Below are 20,059 nucleotides of genomic sequence, written 5' to 3'. Positions count from 1 at the left end.
TTACAGGTGGTTCATTTTCCTTATTGCTAAGAAGTCTTCTGTTGCATGAATATACCACAATTTGTTTATCCATTCACCTGTTAATGAACATTTGGGTTGTTTCCAGTTTTTGGCTATTGTGACTAAATGATTTGTGTACAAGTCTTTTTATGAACATGTATTTTCATTTCTCTTGGATAAATGCCTAGGAGTGGAATTACTGGGTCATGGTGACTGTATAGGAAGCTGCTACATTAATTTCCACAGTGGGTGTGCCACTTTACATTTCACCATAAAGGTCTGAGAGCCCCAGTTATTCCACTTCTTTATCAACACTTGGAATCGCTGCTCTTCTGGCTTTTCGCCATTCTTGCGAGCGTGAAGTGATATCTTATTATGGTGTTAATTTGCATTTCCCTAAGGACGCATGTTTTCATCAGGCTGGTAGAACTTGACTGCACAGTCAACTTCCGGTTTCCATGCAACTGGGACTGAACTGCTGCTCACTTGGGTCACAAGTTATCAAGGAAAAGTTTTAGAAAGAAAGCAGTCAGGAGCCAAGAGACAAGGACTGGGCATGTTTCTTGGTGTATGTTGCAGGGTTATCCACACTTCCATTTCCCTCTGACGGTGAGGATAACCGGGGATTACATCCGAAGGCTCAGGAATCAGGAACACTCTTGTACATCAGAAGAGTCCAAAAGCCCTCACCTGCTATTTTCCTCCGCATCCATGGACACACGAAGAGCCACACAAAGAGGGCAAACAGCAGCGCAACCCCAAAGGAGATGAGCGCTATTGCCCACATGGGAAGGACCAGACCGAGCACTGGAAACAAAAAGGACAGCAGTGTTGTCAGTGGGTACTTTCTGAAAGGCCAAGCCTCATGTCAGCGTATGTTTCATTCCCCAAACCTAAACGAATCACCTGGATTTTGTATTTAATAAAACTCTCAACCAAAAAAATGTGGTATACTTTTTGGGGTAGAAAGCTGTGTGTTTAAGACACACTACACCTTGTGAATATGCGGTTAAACTGGTTAGTAAGCTAATTATTAAAATTTTACCAACTTGGCACAAACAGCATATTAAGTTGGGAATAAAACCACGTATGTGTTATCTCAATATCTAAACGTGGCTAAGAAAGCAGTCCACCATCCTCTCTCCTAACAGGCAGCCCACTCCACGGGCAGTGAGAAGCTGAGGTCTGGAAACGCTGCATGGAGCCGCTGACTGCTGCCTCTTTTGGTTCCTCAGTAGTCAGCAGCCGTGCTTTAAATGGACATGATGCTCTGACCACATATACAAACCTTTCTTAAAATCAGCTTAGAAATAAGTTTTTTTAAAAAGACATTGACCTTCAAACTTAACACTTCTCTGAAGTCTCAACTCATGGAATTACAACATAGAAAAACTTTTCATTAAAATCTGATAATGCATACCAAGTTGCAATTACACTAGCCAATAAAAGGGGAGAAGTGCACACGGTTTAGGAACTTCGTATTTCCCTAACACTGTAACATCCTCAGCGCTCAACACTCTGAATTTTGTACATCTTCTGTCACCGGTGGCAGTAGGCACATGTCACACACATTCACAGGTGTACAACTTACACACACATGCTTGTGCAGGAACACAAAGATAAACGTACAAGAAAACGAACTATACAGCATTATTTGTAATAATAAGAATTTGCAAGACAACGAATATACGCATCAGTATGGAAATGTGAAATAATTGCAATGCACAGTCATAAAAATGCGGTAGATCTATACATGTGTACTGATAAAGAAAGAGACCCAAGATCTAGTTAAGTAAGAAAGGCTAGCCGGATAATGGTATGCGTAGCATGATCCAATTTATGTTTAAAAAAAGAAAACAGGGGCCGGCCCTGTGGCCTAGTGGTTCAGTTCAGTGTGCTCTGCTTTGGCAGTCTGGGACCAGCTCCTGGGTGCAGACCTACACCACTGGTTGGTGGCCATACTGTGGTGGTGACCCACATACAAAATAGAGGAAGACTGGCACAGATGTTAACTCAGGGGGAATCTTCCTTAGCGAAAAGAAAAAAAGAGAGAGAAAGAAAATAGCCTCACATTTACACCCTATCATATGTGGGAATATATAGAGAAAGTTCTGGAAAGATACAAGGGTTGCTCCTGTGGTGAGATGGGAATTGGAGGGGGTTTCCAGTTCTTACTACATATACTTCTGTATTGTTAACTTTTAAAATATTTAATAAGCACGTCACTTTTGTGAATCGTTAAAAGGTTTTAAAAAGTTTTAAAGGCGTGAACTATTTAAAACTTTGATCTTTGCTCTTAGATTAAATAAATCTTTAATGATGCTTTGTTACATCGTTAACCATTTTATACATACAAACCAACTCAAAGTTATTCAATTAAGGTATTATTAAATATTTTGGTAATTGTAAAAGATAGAATAGGTAGTTAATTCTATAAACAGGGAGTAGAGAATTAGCATTTATAAATATGAAAAACAAAAAATCAGAATCACCTAGTTTAATTACAGCTAAGAGCTCACTGGCAGGAGTACAGACTCTTAGGGGCTAGAATGTTCCACTCCCAAACTCCCCATCACATCGGAAACAGTGGATCCAGCAGGCCTGCACTGTGTAAGCTGCAGCCCGCTCGGGCCCGGTTCCGCCCCAAACGGAGGCTTGGAGCTGCTTGTAAATGACTCCAGCTGACCTCCCTGAGCTGTGCCTGTGCGCCCGGCTGCCTGGTTTCTGCTGTCTATCTTCATGTCAGCAGCGTCTAACACGTGAGAAAGGATCACTCCACAGCTGCCTCTTGCCCAACTGAGTGGTAACTGTTAATTACCAACATCAAACTGATTAACATCAACACCAATCACTCTTACGGCTTAAAAGTATTTGATTTTTTGAAGAGGTTTCCCTTGTGGCTCCTGGTTTAGTTGATGGTAAAACTGTTAATTGTGCTACTTTTGACTTCATTGTGTTAACCTGATCTAAGAGAGACAAGCCCTGGAAACTGCGGGGAGAGAGAAACAATTTGTAAGTTATATAAGTCGTTTTTTAAATAAGTGAACATTTTTGCTCTCAGGCCCTTTTCCCCCATCCATGCTGAGTAGAGCCCACAGCAAAAGCAGACAAGGGCTGCTGGATGTGATCCCTCCAGGCCCATCTCCACGCTCTCCGTGGGCTCACGGGGGATTCCAGAGGGTGTGAGGACCAACACCTGAAAAGGAGAAACTTGATCCTTGGCTTAGACAGTAAGCTACAACGTCACCTGCCACTTGAACCTTTACCATGGCAACCGTCTTTGCCATTGGTCTGGGCTGGGCAATGGCCAGAAAGCTCTGAAGTCACCCTCCTAGTCACAAGAAACTGGAAGGGAGAGCAGGGGATAGACACCACCAAGTGGAGGGGGGAGACAGAGTAAGAAATCAAGGTGGAGGAAAGAGTGAAGGAGCACAGGAAACCAGGGGGAAATCATGGACAGCGAGTAAGAGACGAGAGGGGGACAGAATGGGGACCGAATTTGGATCTTGCCAAATTATTGCGGCAGTTTAGGAATTTAATAGAGCATCAAAAGAACACGAGGATTTACGTTTAAAGCCTGCATGTAAGAAATGCAGGCTGGCAGTTATTTATGCTATATACCTCCAAATTGTGCCAAATATATACAATCAAGTTTCATGAATAAAAAATAATTAAACACAAAACGTCAGCAAAGAAAAGCACTTGAATCAATGTGCTTCCACGGGAAAGCTTTTTTCTTCTGAAAACTTAAGGTTGACTTATACATAACAAAATTTTAGACAAAAATATTTTCTGTTTCTTCCTGTGAGGCTCTAATCGTTTTCCAATAATTACTCCTTAAGAGGGCAATAAGGCCTGGCGCCACTGCACTCCGTGGACAGGCAAAGTAGGACACGGCTTGAACTGCTCCAGGTCCCTCAGCCAAAAGCACTGCCAGGAGCCAAGGCTGGGAGCTCCGAACCAGCCCTCCCCCAGCCGCTCAGCGGCCTTTCCCCTCAAGCTCCTCCAGTTTCTGAACAGCAAAGACACGGTGAATAGTGATTTAGGTCTAACCTCAAGCATCTTTACAGTTCTGTTCCAAATCCCCCAAACATCAGAATATTCAAGTGAGTTGGGGAAGAAGAAAATAGAACTTTCTAGAAACACAGTCTTTCAGAGTCATGACTTTGTTACACTTCTTGTTTTTCATGTCTAACAATCATCATTAGAATCTACAAAATAAATAAAACTTGTCTAAAACCAATAGGGCTGGAGCCCATATTAGTGTGCCAATGCCCCTGATGGGTATCAGCCTCTCCCTCCAACCTTCTTTCTTCTCTTTTTAATTTTATAAATAATATGTGATTATACAAATACCAGCAGGACAAAACTGTATGATGTACAAAGAGGAAAATTCCTCATCACTCTCCCCTCTTGAACCCACTTCCCAGAGAAACACTAACTATTTGGTGTGTATCTTTCCATGTATTTTCTAGATACAAGCAAACACACAGTGTAGAATGTTTGCCAGAATTTTTTTCCTTTTTTTTAAACTTAGACGTAGAATCAGACTGTCTGGACCGTCCTGTGCTTTCATTCCTAACGTAACAGTATATTGTGGACATCACTCCACAGTGACACACACACACACGTTGACCTCCCTTGCAGAATGACTTTTTACTAGTCCTCCCTTACCGGATAGCTGTTACTAGTTTCCATTTTGTTCTCTTGGTTTTAGATCAACATGTTCAAAGCATTAGAGGAAGCATAAAAAGCATAAAGGGAATCCTGGAGCAGCTTCCTTAAGAAAATAAAGCATTCCTTTGAAATTAAAAAATGCTATTGCCTAATGTGTCCTATAACTGGGATTTGTGTGTGTGTGTGTGTGTGTGTATGGTACCAGCATTCTCAAATCAGGGTTCATTTATAATAATTCTGAAAAGGAAGTGAACTTAAACCACTGCGTGTGGTTTGAATCCAGCCCTTGGTGATGCTGGAGACTTCTCACCCCAGGGCTTCCCCAACCCAGGGCTAAGAGCCACTGTGGTTGCTCTACAGCTCAGAGCTTGAAACCTTAAAATGGTAACAAGGAAGACAGAGCTCCTCTGGGAACAAAGCTCCTACTCACAAAGACAGCAGGGGCCGGAGGGTTGTTGATGCTCTGATTTCCTTGGGACTGGATCAGAAGAGCTGCAACTGGAGGAGGAAAAGGAGGAGGGGGAGGAGGAGGAAAGAAGGAGGAGGAGGGGGAGGAGGAGGGGGAGAGGAGGAAGAAGAGGGGGAGGAGCGGGAGGGGGAGAGGAGGAGAGGTAGAGGAGGAGGAAGAGGGGGAGAAGAAGGAGGAGGGGGAGAGGAGGAGAAGGACGGGAAGGAGGGGGAGAGGGAGGAGGGGGAGAGGGAGGAGGGGGAGAGGGAGGAGGGGGAAGGGAGGGAGGGGGAGGGGAGGGGAGGGGAGAGGAGGGGAGGGGAGGGGAGGGGAGGGGAGGGGGAGGAGAGGCAATGTCAGCCCTGTCTCAGGTGCAGACTGTCCTGAGGAAGCCAGAAACCAGGCCTGGTTAAGTCTGAGAATTCATTTGCTGGTAAAAAAGAGTGATGGAGGGTTGCTAGTTGGAACTTTTGAAGAACACCGGTTTTACATAAGAACCGCAATAAGGTGGCAGTGTTTGTGGTAGGAGGTTACGGTAAAGAGGTGATCAGAGCAGTGGTTCTCCAGATGGACCACGCATCAGAATCACCCACAGGGTTCCCTGCTAAAACCCAGATGGCAGACTACAGTAATTCTGATTTAATGGGTCTAGGGCTGGGCCTGGAGTCTGCATTTTGACAAGTTACCATGTGGTGCTCATGTTGTTGGTTTAGGGAACCACACTCTGACTTAGAAGTTATATATAACGACCAGAAGCTTAACTAGGTGATCTGCTCTGACTACGCAAAGAGGCATGCAATGAATTTCAGCTGATTCATTCTTTACATGCTGAACACAAACCAGGTCCCACACAACCAAAGACTTTTTCATTAAAAATAAACTTCAGGCTTGTGTCCAAACCAAGTGAGCACTTTATTTCCCAAAGTTATTTTTGCTTCTTGCAAATTATTTTCTTAAGGACAAAAATGCAAAGATGATTTTTTAAAGTGCTCACTCAGTCTTTGAAGTATAAGAATGACTTTTGAGAAAAGTCATGTCAAATGCAAAGCAAAACAAATCAAACTAAGCCTAAGACATAAACAATTTCAAAATAACTTAGAATGGAGGAAGAGAGGAAATCAAAACATCATAACTCAACATCCAGTGGGTCCTCACTGAATTCATCTCCACGCATAAAAATGCTATTTATCAAAACCTCTTAGTTGAAACTGGGAAGATTAATGCTGCCACTCATTTTTGTTAGGGAATTTCCATCTTTCCTTTTATCTCTGAGGCCCCTATGTTGAATGCAAACATTCTATGGAGGAAAGAAAGGGAACTGGGAAGCATAAATTCCAGGCTGGCAGAAAGGCAGACTTCTTCTGAAAGGAGCAGATGAACTGAGTCATTGTTGAAGTGACTCTTCTCAGCTCAGCCTTATCACCAAAGATGACACCACGGCTATTTATGATATGGCTGCACAGGCAGAGAGGTCCCACATGAAGAAAGAGTGTGCAATTAGAGTCTTGTTTGAAGGGCCAAAGTTAACCTTCAATGTTTAAATAAAAATAAGACTTGGACTCACCTACTGGATATTCTAGAAACATTCCCCAGGAACCAAAATATTAGGAAAGTCCTTTTCTGACTTAGTGGAGGAACAAAATGGTGGGTCCTTCAGAGGCATGACCTTCTTCTCCTTCCTTCTCCTCTAGGCAAGCCCCCCGGAAAACTTCAAGTAAGAAATTTTCCATATCAATATGTGTGGAAAAAATAGAAAGATAGGATGACTCAGGATATGCTGGCAACTTAGGGCCAAAACGATGAGGCTACTTTTGGTTGATGGTACTACAATAGCCTCTAACAGCATCAAGAGTTAGCATGTGCCAGGCACTGTGCTGAGCGCCCTCCCCACGTTATCTCATGTAACATGGCATCCTCTCACGGACGTCCTCCCACTGTCCCCTGTGATAATGAACAGAGGCTCAGGGAGGGGAAGCAATGTGACGTTTGGTTGGGCACAGCTGCCCAAACACATTACTTAGCATTAACTCTAGCACTGGGAATACGCTGTGCTTTCAACTAAGTAATGATCTTCAAGATTCTTGTACAGATTTTTTAACATTCCTAATTAAAGAGGTCACCACCCTCTTCACATAACCTGTATATTAAATATTTACACAAAACATATAGCCGGGTTTCCCAATATACAGGAAGCCATTTTTAAAGAGAGTGAAGAGAAGGGAAAGAACATAGCAAGGAGGATGTATTTTGATTGTCATTAACGTTGACATTAGGTTCCAGGCGCTGTATATTAGGTGCCTCACCCAGGCCACGTCATACAGCAGTGCAATGTCATAACTAAGAGCTGGGGCTCAGGACTGGAATGCCTGCTTCAAATTTTGGTCCTGCACCTTACTACTTGTATGACTGTGGGTACTCAGCATTGCTGTGCCTCAGTTTCCCATCTGTAAAGTGGAGTTAGCAATATTACCAATTTCCAAGAGGAGTTCAGAGACTAAAAGGGTTAATTCATGTAAAACTCAACTCAATAAAAGTTAGCATTTACATTATTTATTTCTCACAACCTCTCCATGAAGCATTTATATTACCCTTAGTGTCTCATCCATTATATAGTTTAATTTTCTCTAGAATAATTTACTCTCCCATTAAGATGATTCTTTTAGCAAACTGGCAGTAAAACTACAGCAAAAGATGAGGAAAAGAAAAAAAAGAAGAGATGGAAAAAATAGGCCAAGTACAGAAAAAGTCAAATTTTAATGAAAATCACACAGTTGATTTCTGCTGACATTCGGAAGAAGATCCAGGGAGCAATAAGAACAGACGGCAGAAAAAAATAAAACGCAGAATAAAAAATAAATCATCCTTATTTGTACCAATTGCCGTTTCCAGGACTCGGCGCTACAAAGGCAGTGCAGCCTTTGCGACGCCGCCTCTTAAACCCGCACCGGAGGCGTCTGCTATCGGCAGTTGCCTGGCTTTTTGTTCAGCTAAGCTGAGCTCCATGGGCCTGTAGGGAACTAGGAACAAGGACTCAGGAGCACGCGGACGGTGGACAGAGGGGGCCGCAGCGCACTCCCCCGGCGCTCCGCGGCTGCCCGGCTCTACAGACGTGCTGGAGAGTCACACACTTGGGAGCGGGCTTCACTGTGTGGTATGGAACTGTTTTTTCCTCTGCCTCTGGTTTTCATTCTATATCATGAAAACAGTCAGTGACAGACACGCTGCACAGTCTGTGCACTGTAAGCCCTGGCGGCCACCAGCCACTGTCCCTGAGCCCAAGGTCCCAGCTCTCCGGCTCCCATCGCTGGGACCTTCGCCTCGTGCTTCTCTTGTGACCTACGGCAGCCGTGCGGCTTCGCCCCGGGCTGCCCCCAGAGTCTGGGAGTCCTGATCCCGAGGATTCACAGCTTTAGATCAAGGTTTTGAATGGTGCCGAGATGCCAGAGCAGGGTAGACAATGCTAAGAAGCCTTCACAGACAGGGTTTCATTTTCAGTACTGAAGCACACAAATGGATAATTAGATATGCCTAATAAAATAAAATCTGAGCAAAACTGCCTTGAGAAAACCTAGTTTGGGAAAATAATAATGATTTTCCCTCATTCTGGAAGAGGGCACTTTTCAACTTTAACATGACAAGCCGTTTAGCAGAAATTTTTTCTTTTGAACAGAGAGGGGGAGATTTTTGTCAGATATGGCAAGTAACTGAATCTTTATTCATAGACATTAACAAGAAGAAAAACAACACAAACTAACATATCTGCTGACTTCAGGTACTCACACCCACAATAACGGGTGTACTCAGGGTCTGGCTGTAGGAGGCGCACCTCACCAAGGGGAACAGGAGGAATCTTCTCAACCAAAACATGTACAGAAACACTGCATTTTCGAATGTTACCAGTTCATCAACATTGCAATGTGTGCAAATAAGAACACTGTATATAAGTTTTTCTTTACCGATTGAAAATGCAAAAGAAAAGAACTTTTAACCCTGCCCCCTAAAAAGCCCCAAACCCTGTAAAAAAAGAACAAAAGTCAACAGAACGGGAAGAAAGGGAGTAATTCTGAAAATGAAATCATCATTGGCTTCAGTGTCTAGAAAAAAAAGGGTAGCTTCTAATTACTGGATTCACTGGTCTGACAAGTCCAGGGAGTTTGACATTTGTGCCATAGACCACGTCAGAGCTTCCCCTGGCCTGTCACCCATGTGTGGTCTGCTGCCACCCCCAGGTGCTCCACACGCCTCCCTGGCCCCTCCCCAGCTCAGTGAGGTATGTGGTGTCAGTCATGTGCCGAGACTCAGAGAGCCGAGGAAGCTGCTAAGGTAACACAGCGGGGTGAATGGCAGAATGGGGATTTCAATTTTCCTTTTTTAAGGCTTAAAGTCTGTTGCCTTTTTATTTCGCATATCTCTTGGGTATTTAAAACAAGTCAATGCACTTACTACTATTTTTACTACTTCATAATAACCATGAGTAATGCTTTCTACTGTCAGCCAACAACAGTGCCAGCACGAAAGAAGCCAACACCGTTAAGTGGCGATACACCTCGCCTGCTGGGTTTCAGGGTCCAAGGGATTCTTACCTGGTGCTCCTGTGTACATGATGGAAAACACATTTATTGCTATTGTAGCAGCATAGAACACCGGAAGTGCCCGGAGGCCATTGGGAACAGGGTCCTCCTGCATGATAATGAGATAAAGCGGAAGGTCAGGATTCCAGGAGCATCTGGAGCCAACACAGGCAGAATGATAGAAAACACTGTCACCAGAAAACCTTCCCAAACACTGGCGTGGCCCAAACAGCTGGCAGTGCCACTGCTGTGTGATCTGCCACACACTACAGACACAGCAGTGGCCTGGGCCATCTCTCCTACACAAATGCTGTTTCAAAGACCCCACCATTGTGCCCAGCAGACCCGTTCATGCACTGGAATCACACCAGCTGATGTCAGATTGAGAAACAGTGAAGAACTGTTAGGTCAGCTCCTGGGGGCTGAAGCCCAGAGCTCGGCATCTACTTCAAAACCTGTGGCTAAGTTCAGGTTTGGCCCTAACAACCTACTTTCAACAAATCTTTTGAGACCCGACCCTCTGAGGATGCCCGAAGAGAGTCAAATGACTTACACACCACTGCCTCACTACTAGATTTTATGGCACTCCATCACACAGAACACTTCAGCTCTATTAAAATACGTAAAGCACGTACGTTACCATGTGCTACGATTCTCAAAATCTTTTCATAAGGTACAGTATCTAACCTTCAGCTATTAAAAGTTAAAAAGAACTGTGGGTTCTCTGTCTAATAAAACATTTATTTACAACTTTAGGCTTCTGGTACAACATTCCCAACACCTAAGACTTCAACAAGAATAGTAGTGCGCACGTTTTAGGCTAAATGACATCTGGACAGTATTAGAAATTTAGAGTTTTCAGCAGATCTACAGAAGCTTCTGAAGCACAAATATGGATTGGGAACTCCTCAATGCAGCACTGGCACACAGTTGTTGCTTAAATGATTCAAAAAAGGACTCATTTCTAATACCCATGTGAGACACTCTTGTACACTTATACAAATCTCTTACGTACTCATGATAAAAAGAAAAACAGGTTTCAACATTGATGTGAGCTAGAAGAGTAAGGCTAAGTAGAGATGATCTCAAAGATTCCTAGTGCCAAATGCAAACATGTATGGAAATCAAGTAAGTTTGCACAACAGCAAACTCATCAAGAGCCTCTTCTGCAATGTCTCAAGTAGCCAACAGCACCTGTCAAGAGGCTTGAGTTAAACGTAGTGAGGCGTAAGGAGCAGTAAGAACAGGGGTAGAAAGAGATTCAGTTGCATGAGAGTCACAGCCAGACCAGGCAGGGGATGTGAAGAGCAGATGCGAAGAAGTGACGGTCAGGAGCCAGGGATGAGAGGCACAGCAGTCTTCTCACCTGTTACGGACCATGTGAAAAGAACCCAGGCTGAACTGAACCAAACGCTGGGATGCTCAAATGCCTACTGACCCTGGTTTCCAAAATGTTGTTTTCTCGGGGATAAGAGTTGCTAAAGAAAGACTCCCAACCAACAAGTCCTGAAGGTACATATGTCCTGAGTTTATGTTTTTCAATTGAATCACTTTACATTTTCTCAAATAACCTATCCTTAAAACTCAAATGACAACGTCTCATTAAGACTTGTCGCCTTTCCTCCCTCCTGTCTCTCTCCCTCTCTCCTTTCATTCCTTCTTCCCGTCCATCCATCCATCCATCCATCCCTCACCCGCCACCCATCCAAGCATCCATCATTCCCTCTCAATAAATATTCCAACTTTGAAGTGCTAAGCACAGTGCTAGGTACTGGAATAAAAAGTGAACAAGACAGTCATGATTTCTACTCTCAGATTTTGTAGGCAAATAGCAAACAGGCCACTAAGCAAGAAATAAAACAGCGTACAACATGATAGAGCAATGAGGGGAAAGTACAGAGTGTTGCGGGAGTATTAAAAAAGAGGGAACCAACAGAACCTGGGGTGGGAGAGGAAAGGCTTCCAAGGAAGTGACACCTGAAGGCTGAGTAGGAGCAGGAGTTTGCCAGGCAAGGATGGGTTCCAGGCAGAGGAAATAAAAGAAGTGAAGGCTAGCAGGTGACAGAAGGTAGCGTCTTCCAAGATGTAAAGAAATATTAGTATGGCGGGAGCCCAGGGGAAGGAGGGGCGAGTTTGTCCTGATCCAAGAGAATGAGCCCGTCAACAGACTGCAAGGCAGTGCCAAGAAAAAATGGCTGCCTCCTCCAGCAGGAGACAGCTGAAGATAGGCATGCGCCTCGTGTGCTCAGCGTGTGCTGCAACACAGGGATCAAAGGCGTGCGCTACGGCTTAGAAAACGCTGCAACAACCACTTGACAGTCAAAGAGAAAAATGCAATCAAGTTTCTTTCTAGAATACCGATCTCAGTAAGTTTTTATTTTAATCTCATTTTATTATTTATTTATTTATTTATTGTTTTAAGATTGACACCTGAGCTAACAACTGTTGCCACTTTTTTTTTTCTTAATGCCTTATCTCCCCAAATCCCCCCTGGTACATAGTTGTATATCTTAGTTGCAGGTCCTTCTAGTTGTGGCATATGGGACGCCCTCTCAACGTGGCCTGATGAGAGGTGCCATGTCCGCGCCCAGGATCCAAACCAGTGAAACCCTGGGCTGCCACAGCAGAGCGTGCAAATTAACCACTTGGCCACGGGGCCGGACCCTCATTTTATTTTTGATAAAACGCACCCCAATAGATATATTTCCTTCTTTTTATCCTTTCCTCAAGGATAGAAAAAAGGCAGTGTCTCAAGCTTGCTTTCTCCATTAAAAAATAGAAAACATTTCACATTTGGGCACAGAAATTCTCCAGCTGTTTTTAGTGACAGTCAATTTCAAAATCTTAACACTATCTCTGACTCTATTCTGTTTAACATTCAGGAAATACTTACCTTTCCTTTCTGAGTTCTGAGCACAATGCCTGGGAGTGCTGACTAATGCACCAAACCACAGGGGAAGAAACACTATTGACAAGGCTGGTTTCTGGGGAGCCCTGTGTACTCGGCCTTGACTCTTTCCGCATACTTTATGATAAAGTCTGATTCTGACTCCAGGGTGCTGTGCCCAAACAACGTAAAAATACAATTATTCCTATGACCCTCTCACTATAGATTTCTTCTGAGTAGAACCAAAATTAGTTCTAAAACGTAATAAAAAAAATAAAAGCCTCACTTACCTTTTTTAAGATGAAAATTCTGATCAGTACAAACAGCACTCCAGACATGAAGCCAGACAACAGTGGAGATATAAACCAAGAAGCAACTGAATAGTTAAAAAAAGAAATCTAATGAATGTTAAAATGCCACCTAATTCAGGTCATATTTATATAATACAATGATAACCAACATAAGCACATATATTAATAAATAATCCTGGAATTACTACCTAAACTCAGAACCTCACAAGCCCTACTCCCTTGGCAGAGCTGGCCCTCACACACGTATCCTCGACACAGACGCACAGTCCCGCAGAACTGAGCACACTTCCGGCACCCAGTCCAGCATGTTCTAGCCTCAGAGGACAGCTTCCTTTGATTCCCTCTGAGCCCTTTCTGCCTGTTCTTCTTATCAGTCCATAGGGAGACCGGTCCTTGTTCCAACAGGAAGGGTTATCTAAATGGTGGGCTCCCTTCCATTGCGTTGTCCAAGTTCAGTTGGTACTGCCATCGTGACACTTTAGCCTCTAGCCCAGTAGTTCTCAACTCTGGTTGCACATTGGGAGCACCCGGGGAGTCTTCAAAAACTAGTAATGCTCTGGCTCTACCCCCATAATTCTCATTTAAAAGGTTTGGAATGAGGTCTGGCATTAATATTTTTAAATCGCTCTCCCAGGTAATTCTCAGAGTTGAGAACCACTATTCTAGAAGAATGGGATCTAAGGCAATTTTCCTGGCTTCTGTGTCCCTGCTTGGCAGGTCAAGAATCCATTCAACCTAGAGTTCCTGAGGCCACTGTGATTCTTAAAAGGATGAGCAACCCAGAGGACAGAGACGGGGAAAGAGAATATTTTTCACAATGGGCGGGTTGGTACTTATGGGTCTCAATGGATTTCCCTCCTGCTAAAAGCCAGAGCCAGGAGGCAGGCCATCAGACCCCCTAGAACAGCCCCTCTGGGAAGCCTACAACCCAGAAGGAACACTGGAGTGCCTCCTCTACAGGGCAGCTGGCGACCTCGTGAATGCTGTGAGGTAAAGAACACGGGGCTCACTTCCAGGCTCCCCCATGACCATGAACTCTGACTCACCACAACCTAGTTTTCCCTCTGACTACAGGCTGACTTCAATCAGATAAACTTCTTTTCTGCCTGGGAACAAGAGACAGATATTTGAAAAGAGTGCCTGGAGTTAAAAAAATTGTCTAACACATAGTAGTTCACAATTCCTATGAACAGAAATTTTGAGGGAAAATATATTACCCATGTAGGTCTTCTAGAGCTTACCATTTGAGGGAAAAATATATTATAATGGTAACTTCTAATAAAACTTACTCTAGAAAATGTAAACTTTCCTTGTTACAGGTAAAAGAAATGGCAATTACCAATCTTGACAAGCTCCATCCACTGCACACCTTTGGTACCAATTGCAACAAGTGAGAATCCTATTGTGGAGCCAACGATGCAATGAGTTCCTGAGATTGGAAGCCTCAGGAAGGATGCAATCAGCTGCCAGACAGCTGAACCTACAGTTTGAAAGATAAAAAAAGAAAAGTCAGATACAGAGTACAGTTCTTAAAACAGCCCCACAGGAAGAAATCCAGATTACTGTTCTCCATAGCAACAACTCCCTGGGGCTGATTTTCTATGGATTGTTTCTTTACAAAGTGCTAAAGCTCTGACAAAAATCACTCAATTAGCTTTAGTCAAAGGAACATTCTTCAACACTGAAGAAATAATGGTGACTTATTTAAAGAAAAGTAGTTAAAAGTATTTAAAGAAAAGTCTCCTGATGCCAGCTAGTAATTGCCTTTGTCACACTTAGGTTAAGGGTGCTGACAATGAACTTGTTCTGACGTGAAGTGTGGCCAAGAGGAAGCAAGAGATTAAAGATGCTGATGAACAAGAGAAACAAGAAAGGCTGCATGCTGGCAAAGATCTGGCTGTAGTTATGACTGATGGTCACGTAAGGAGGAGGGCTAGGTACTGGCTATGTCATATTAGTCTGTACAAGAGAGATGGAATACACAACTATCAAATCATTATGTTGTACACTTGAAACTAACATAACATTGTATGTCAATTATACCTCAATAAAAAAAAGAAAGAGAGTGTATTCCCACACTGCTTTTTGTATTTCTGCCCCTCACTTGAGCAGTAACTAGGATATTTAACCCAGAGCTGGGCACCTCCTCTCAGCCCCTGCCCTGAGGACTGGGCCTTTCCTTTGCCTGCTCTGGCAAGCCTTCTAACTCTAGGAGTTAAGAGGGTCCCTTAGTTTGGGCTGCTTCGTGTCCTTTTGCCTCAATTTCACCATGCTTTTCCAGGCTGAACGCTTTTCTAGGCTACAGTTCACTCCGGACGCTTTCGTAAGCAGATCGGATTCTGCAGTGAGTATTAAAAGCATCGGCTGTGAGAGATCACTTTCAGAAACAGTTGTTGAAAAGCTCATATAGCGCTAACTGTAAGGGAGCAAAGGGTTTGGCTGATAGGCAGGGCACGTTATTAATCCCAAATGTTAACTCTGGAAATCGGGTTGCCTGGCAGCAGCCGCACTTTTAAGCAGACCCCTGGCATTTTCTTCAAAAATATCTGCGTGACAGAGGATCACACAGGTGGTGCAGGTCCCAGTTTGTGAAGCCACACTGACAGCTGCTCCATGAGCACCAGGCATGCTGACCTTTGAACCCAAGTAGGCTGTGGCCCATGCTATCCTTGAAGCGTGTTGGGAGGAGAAGAGGCCAGCCTTGTGCTGCCAAACCGGCGACAGGCTCCATGGCAGCACCCAGGCCTCCCCGGGGACAATTCCTTAAGCCTTCACATCTAAGCCCAGGCCTCCTTAGGGATTAGTTGTTTTAAAAATAAAGCCAGAGTTTGGAGAATGTTTCATGGCATATAACCGTAACTTAAGAAAGAAATTTTATACTTGTATTCTTACAAAAATGAAAATAATCTAGTGATGTTAAGAGAATGGTATAGACTCACCCTAATGAATTCAGACTGAGATTTTCCTTCCTGAAAGCTGCTATCCTTTCTCTGCCCAACTTTGTAACATATGTCCTGGAGCAAGAGGGTTTGTAAGGAAAGGTACGGAAGATGGGGCTGCCTGAGAGAGGGAAGGAGGAGAGGAAGACGGAGCGGGAGGAAGGAGCAGTGGCAGGGGGCCTAGCAAAGTGAGAGTGTGTGACAGCCCTCCTTAACCTCAAGAATTTCTGAAGGCAAGTGCGATTACATTAACGTTAAGAAAAACAGCGGGGGAAAAGAAAGAGATAATTTTAACCTGAGATAATGATATGCTACAAAGAGGAACGGGATTAAGCACGGGATAAGGGTGTAAGACAAAACCTAGGGGAAGTGGGGATAAAGATGGGTGCCTCTGAGGCTGCAGGTTCCTGGGAAGATGGAAGAATGGCAGGAGAAAGGGTCAAGCTTACAAGGGAGGCAACCAGGCAGGTGTCAGTGAGGGCAGGGGCTCGGGGGAGGGGGAGAAGGCTCAGCAGTCATGGGTGCAGAGGAAGCTGTAAGGGGGCTGTGCACTTCGTGGGGTGGTTCAAGGAGACGGATTGTTCATGCTGTTGTGGGCATTTCCCTGAGAAGACGGTGAGTTTTGAATTCTCATAGGTTTTTGGAGCCACTGGTGGTTCTATACGAAGTAGACTAACTATTGCTTTCGGGCTGAGCCAGAGGCCCTAAGATAACTTCTTCAGGAAGCTGAGCTGGCATGAACAATTTCTTTCCCTCAACCAACTTAACGCTACCACAATTCTACCAGAAAGCACAGAGACCCAAGGGTTTGAGGAGACATTTCTTAATAAAAAAGAGAAAAAATAAAATAGAATAGAATAAAAAGACAGAGAGAGAGATGGAGAGAAGAAACGGATGCTGAATTTAGAAGAGGAAGATGGGGAGAATTCAGGCACGTGAATAGATTCAGCTTTGGTTTTGGCCAATAATAATTATACCGCCATGTTAAATTTACATAGCTCCCATTTGAAAGGAATCCAATTTAAAAAAATCTAGGTAACTCACACAAATTCCCAACAAAATAGGCTTTGAGACTCCTCTAACCACCCACCAAAAACAAAAAAAGAGGAAGAAACCAAAGCAAACAAAATCAAGTTATTCAAGCAAAACCCCAAATTGCTTTGGTTAACCTAAATTCTAGTTGAGGTAAGTATTCTTCATTCTTTCAGTAAAGAGCCAAAGGCCAGGGGTGGGAAAACTGAAACATTGGACAAGTTATACCGTCCACACGAAAAGTCCACAGCGACGTGAAGCTCAGCTCACGAGGCTTTCTGACTGCTGGAGCCTCGGGGCAGATGCACTAACGAGTCGCTAACGAGCACCATTCCCGAGGTCATCCAACGAACGGAGACACTTCCCTTAAGATTTAACTTTATGTTTTTCTTTATTTCTCCCTTACTTTCAACATATCTTGTCCACGTCATCCTGATTGGAAAAATCTCAATTTTGATATTATGTCTCATATCTATCATGGCTATCAGGGTAAATTTTACAAATAACTGTAATTTTGATCCTATCTGACTACAATGGAAACACAAGTTCAGTGAAGGCAAGTACAATTCAGTCATTACAATAGCTTTTGGATTAAAGCATCGTGAACCTCACATCTTTAAACCACAAGACATTGAGAAACGAACTCCAGAGCATGGCCCATCAGCCTGCTGTGCTGGGTAACAGTTAATACCTCCTACACTGTCTGTTGCAGATCGAATGCCTCAGCAACTTCTCAGACTAACTTGCTGTAACAAAAACACGATGGGCCATCTTCAATTTGGCAAATAATCTCCGCATTCTGGGTGCTTAAGAAATGCTAGTGATAATCACAAATACCTAGGGACCTGTGGAAGGTAGCTGCATTCTTGGTACACCAGCATCTTATCTCCTACTGCAGGACTCTACCTACAAAAGGATAGGTCCTGTTGAAAGCAGAAGGTGGCAGAATTCCTCTCTAACCCTTTCCTCCCTAACCAAATTACCTGTACAGCTCAGCCATGGCTGTGCCGTCATCTACCTAGAGGCGAGCAGAGAGAGCGTGCTGGCAGCTGCACTGGAGGCATTCCTGCCTGAGGCTTCTTCCAGCTGCAGCAAGGACATAAGGAAGCACCCCACAGCGCTTCAGGTCCACGGCCACCGGGGCCATGGAGAAATCACTGTCCGACCAGTCAATCTGCGTGTTAACATAGCGCACGGCCCTCAACACGTCTCTTCATCTGGACAACCTGAAACTACCAATAAAAGGTCATCCTGGACACAGGTGACATACCAATGATCTCTTGGCCAGAAAACAAGACAAACATACCAAATGGAGCTCCCAGAGGTAGGATCAGATAATCAAAACAAAAGCCAACAACAGGATTACAAGTAACACAGAAGATCAGAATCTCTTGAAACATAAGCACTTAAGATTCATTTGGTAACTGCTCTGAAACTTAAACTCAGAATACATCATTAAATTAATAAATCCTGTTTTTTGGCATCCAAGCTTTCAAAAAATTGCATCCTAACTGATGAAAAATCTATGAAAAAACAGAAATAAACCTTCAAGGAAATCTCATAAGTAAACCTTTCAAACACATTCACTTAGACATGATATTTCTTTAATAACTTTCAAACAGCTTTAAAATGACAGAGCTATTCTACAAATATCTTTTTTTGTACTTTATGAAAAGCATTCACTTAGCCAAAATCTATTTTAACAACCAAGTTTGCTAAAAATGAGAAAATAAATGTTTGCTTGACATTTGAACACTGAAAAAACCATAATTAAATTAAAATGCAGAAAGCAAAAATACGATAGAGTAAATAGGAAGCATCAAACCAGTTTTTGAAAAATTAAAGCAAAAACCACATTTATGGATATGACAAAAGTACTGTATGGAAGTAGGGAGTGGACACATTTCTCATGGGTGTAAAGAATGACGCTACTTACCAACCATCGCACTAACTTCCCCGGCCATTAGTGTTTCTACTGTCTCGTTGTACAGGTTCACGTCAATGATACCTTTTCGAATGGTCTCTCCTACTTTGGCTCCCAATAACACTGAGCCAGTGGTTTCAAATATTGAAGCCAAAATGCACGCCTGCCTCAAGGTCACCACACCAGAGCCCACAGCAGTACCAAATGAATTGGCAACATCATTTGCACCAACCGAAAATGCCAAGATAAAAGCAATGATAAAACCCAAAATGACCATCCACAAATACTCATCCATGGCCATTTTGGAAAGCGAGCTCCGGGTACTTTTCTTTTGCAGAAATATTTTAAATAAACGAAGCTTGAGGTTATTAACGTCCTAAGGCTGAGAGTTCTTGTAAACAGTGAGTTTGCTCTGGAAAGTGCTGGACAATGTCAGAGCCCAAGCAAACTGCTAACTGCTGGTTTTCAAACTCCTGTCAGTACAGTTCATTTGGTTGTGTTCAGTCAGCAGTAAAACACATTCCATATTTTTCCTCCCAATCTGGGAAAGCTGTGATGTCTCCTCCTGTAACAGAAAGAAAACAAAAGCAATCACTCACCCTGCGAGACCTGTAACAGTCCGTCCTTTCAGAAATCAAGGTCTTAAGCCTGCTAATGGGGTCTGATTTTGGCATGTGACAAATCTAACCAAAAAGCAACTCTAGGAAGATTATAATTAGGTTAACTGTCCCCTCCCCCCTAAAAAAGCTGGTTTCTAGAATGTCAGAGGTTGGAGCATACTTTATAATTACAGACTGATAGTAAGCCTTAATAGGATACGATTTCACGCAATTTGAAAAATATATGCAGTCATTATTTTCAAAAAGGAAAAATTGCCTCAAATGAGCAAAAGATAAAGAAATGAGAAATTCAGAGTTAGCAAGTTTTTCAAATACCCCTCATTTCTTAGAACAGGGATTACCAAATGTGAGTCTGTGACACCACGGGGTGTGGCTAATTCTCTCCTTGCACGTTTACACCTAAGGAATGCGCACTTTACATTATGATCCATTGTGTGTGTCTCAAAGAGAGGTTACAGCTTCTGGTACAAAGTGACTCATCCAGAGGGTGACAAGAGTGGGAACTGAAGGGCCTCGCAAAGGAACAGAGAAGCCTGGGAAACAAAATGATCCTATTAAAGCCCGTGCCAAATCCTGTCCCTATCCTGTCGCCGACCTCCGCTCCTGTCCACTCCTTCCCTTACCGGCTCTTCGCTATTCCTTGAAAGCAC

General features: G+C 43.4%; 1 protein-coding gene across 19 annotated transcripts in view; it reads right to left on the bottom strand.

The window, feature by feature from the left end:
• The window catches only part of SLC20A2 (solute carrier family 20 member 2), a 106,834-nt gene that overhangs the window by 34,622 nt on the left and 52,153 nt on the right, over positions 1-20,059 (bottom strand). For 15 of the 19 annotated variants that reach the window (XM_070499808.1, XM_014837794.3, XM_070499807.1 and 12 more), the window contains 5 exons: positions 18,802-19,354; positions 14,234-14,374; positions 12,874-12,959; positions 9,709-9,805; positions 691-807 (listed from right to left, as the gene is read on the bottom strand). In XM_070499808.1, the coding sequence (XP_070355909.1) occupies positions 691-807; positions 9,709-9,805; positions 12,874-12,959; positions 14,234-14,374; positions 18,802-19,090 (730 nt within the window). In that variant the 5' untranslated portion in view covers positions 19,091-19,354. The remainder of the gene's footprint in view (positions 1-690; positions 808-9,708; positions 9,806-12,873; positions 12,960-14,233; positions 14,375-18,801; positions 19,355-20,059) is intronic. The other 4 variants (XM_070499813.1, XM_070499814.1, XM_070499811.1 and 1 more) reach the window with 1 other exon arrangement.

This window comes from Equus asinus, chromosome 27, assembly GCF_041296235.1.
Source record: "Equus asinus isolate D_3611 breed Donkey chromosome 27, EquAss-T2T_v2, whole genome shotgun sequence".
In the NCBI taxonomy this organism is placed as follows: domain Eukaryota; kingdom Metazoa; phylum Chordata; class Mammalia; order Perissodactyla; family Equidae; genus Equus; species Equus asinus.
This window is presented reverse-complemented; position numbering and strand designations above follow the sequence as displayed.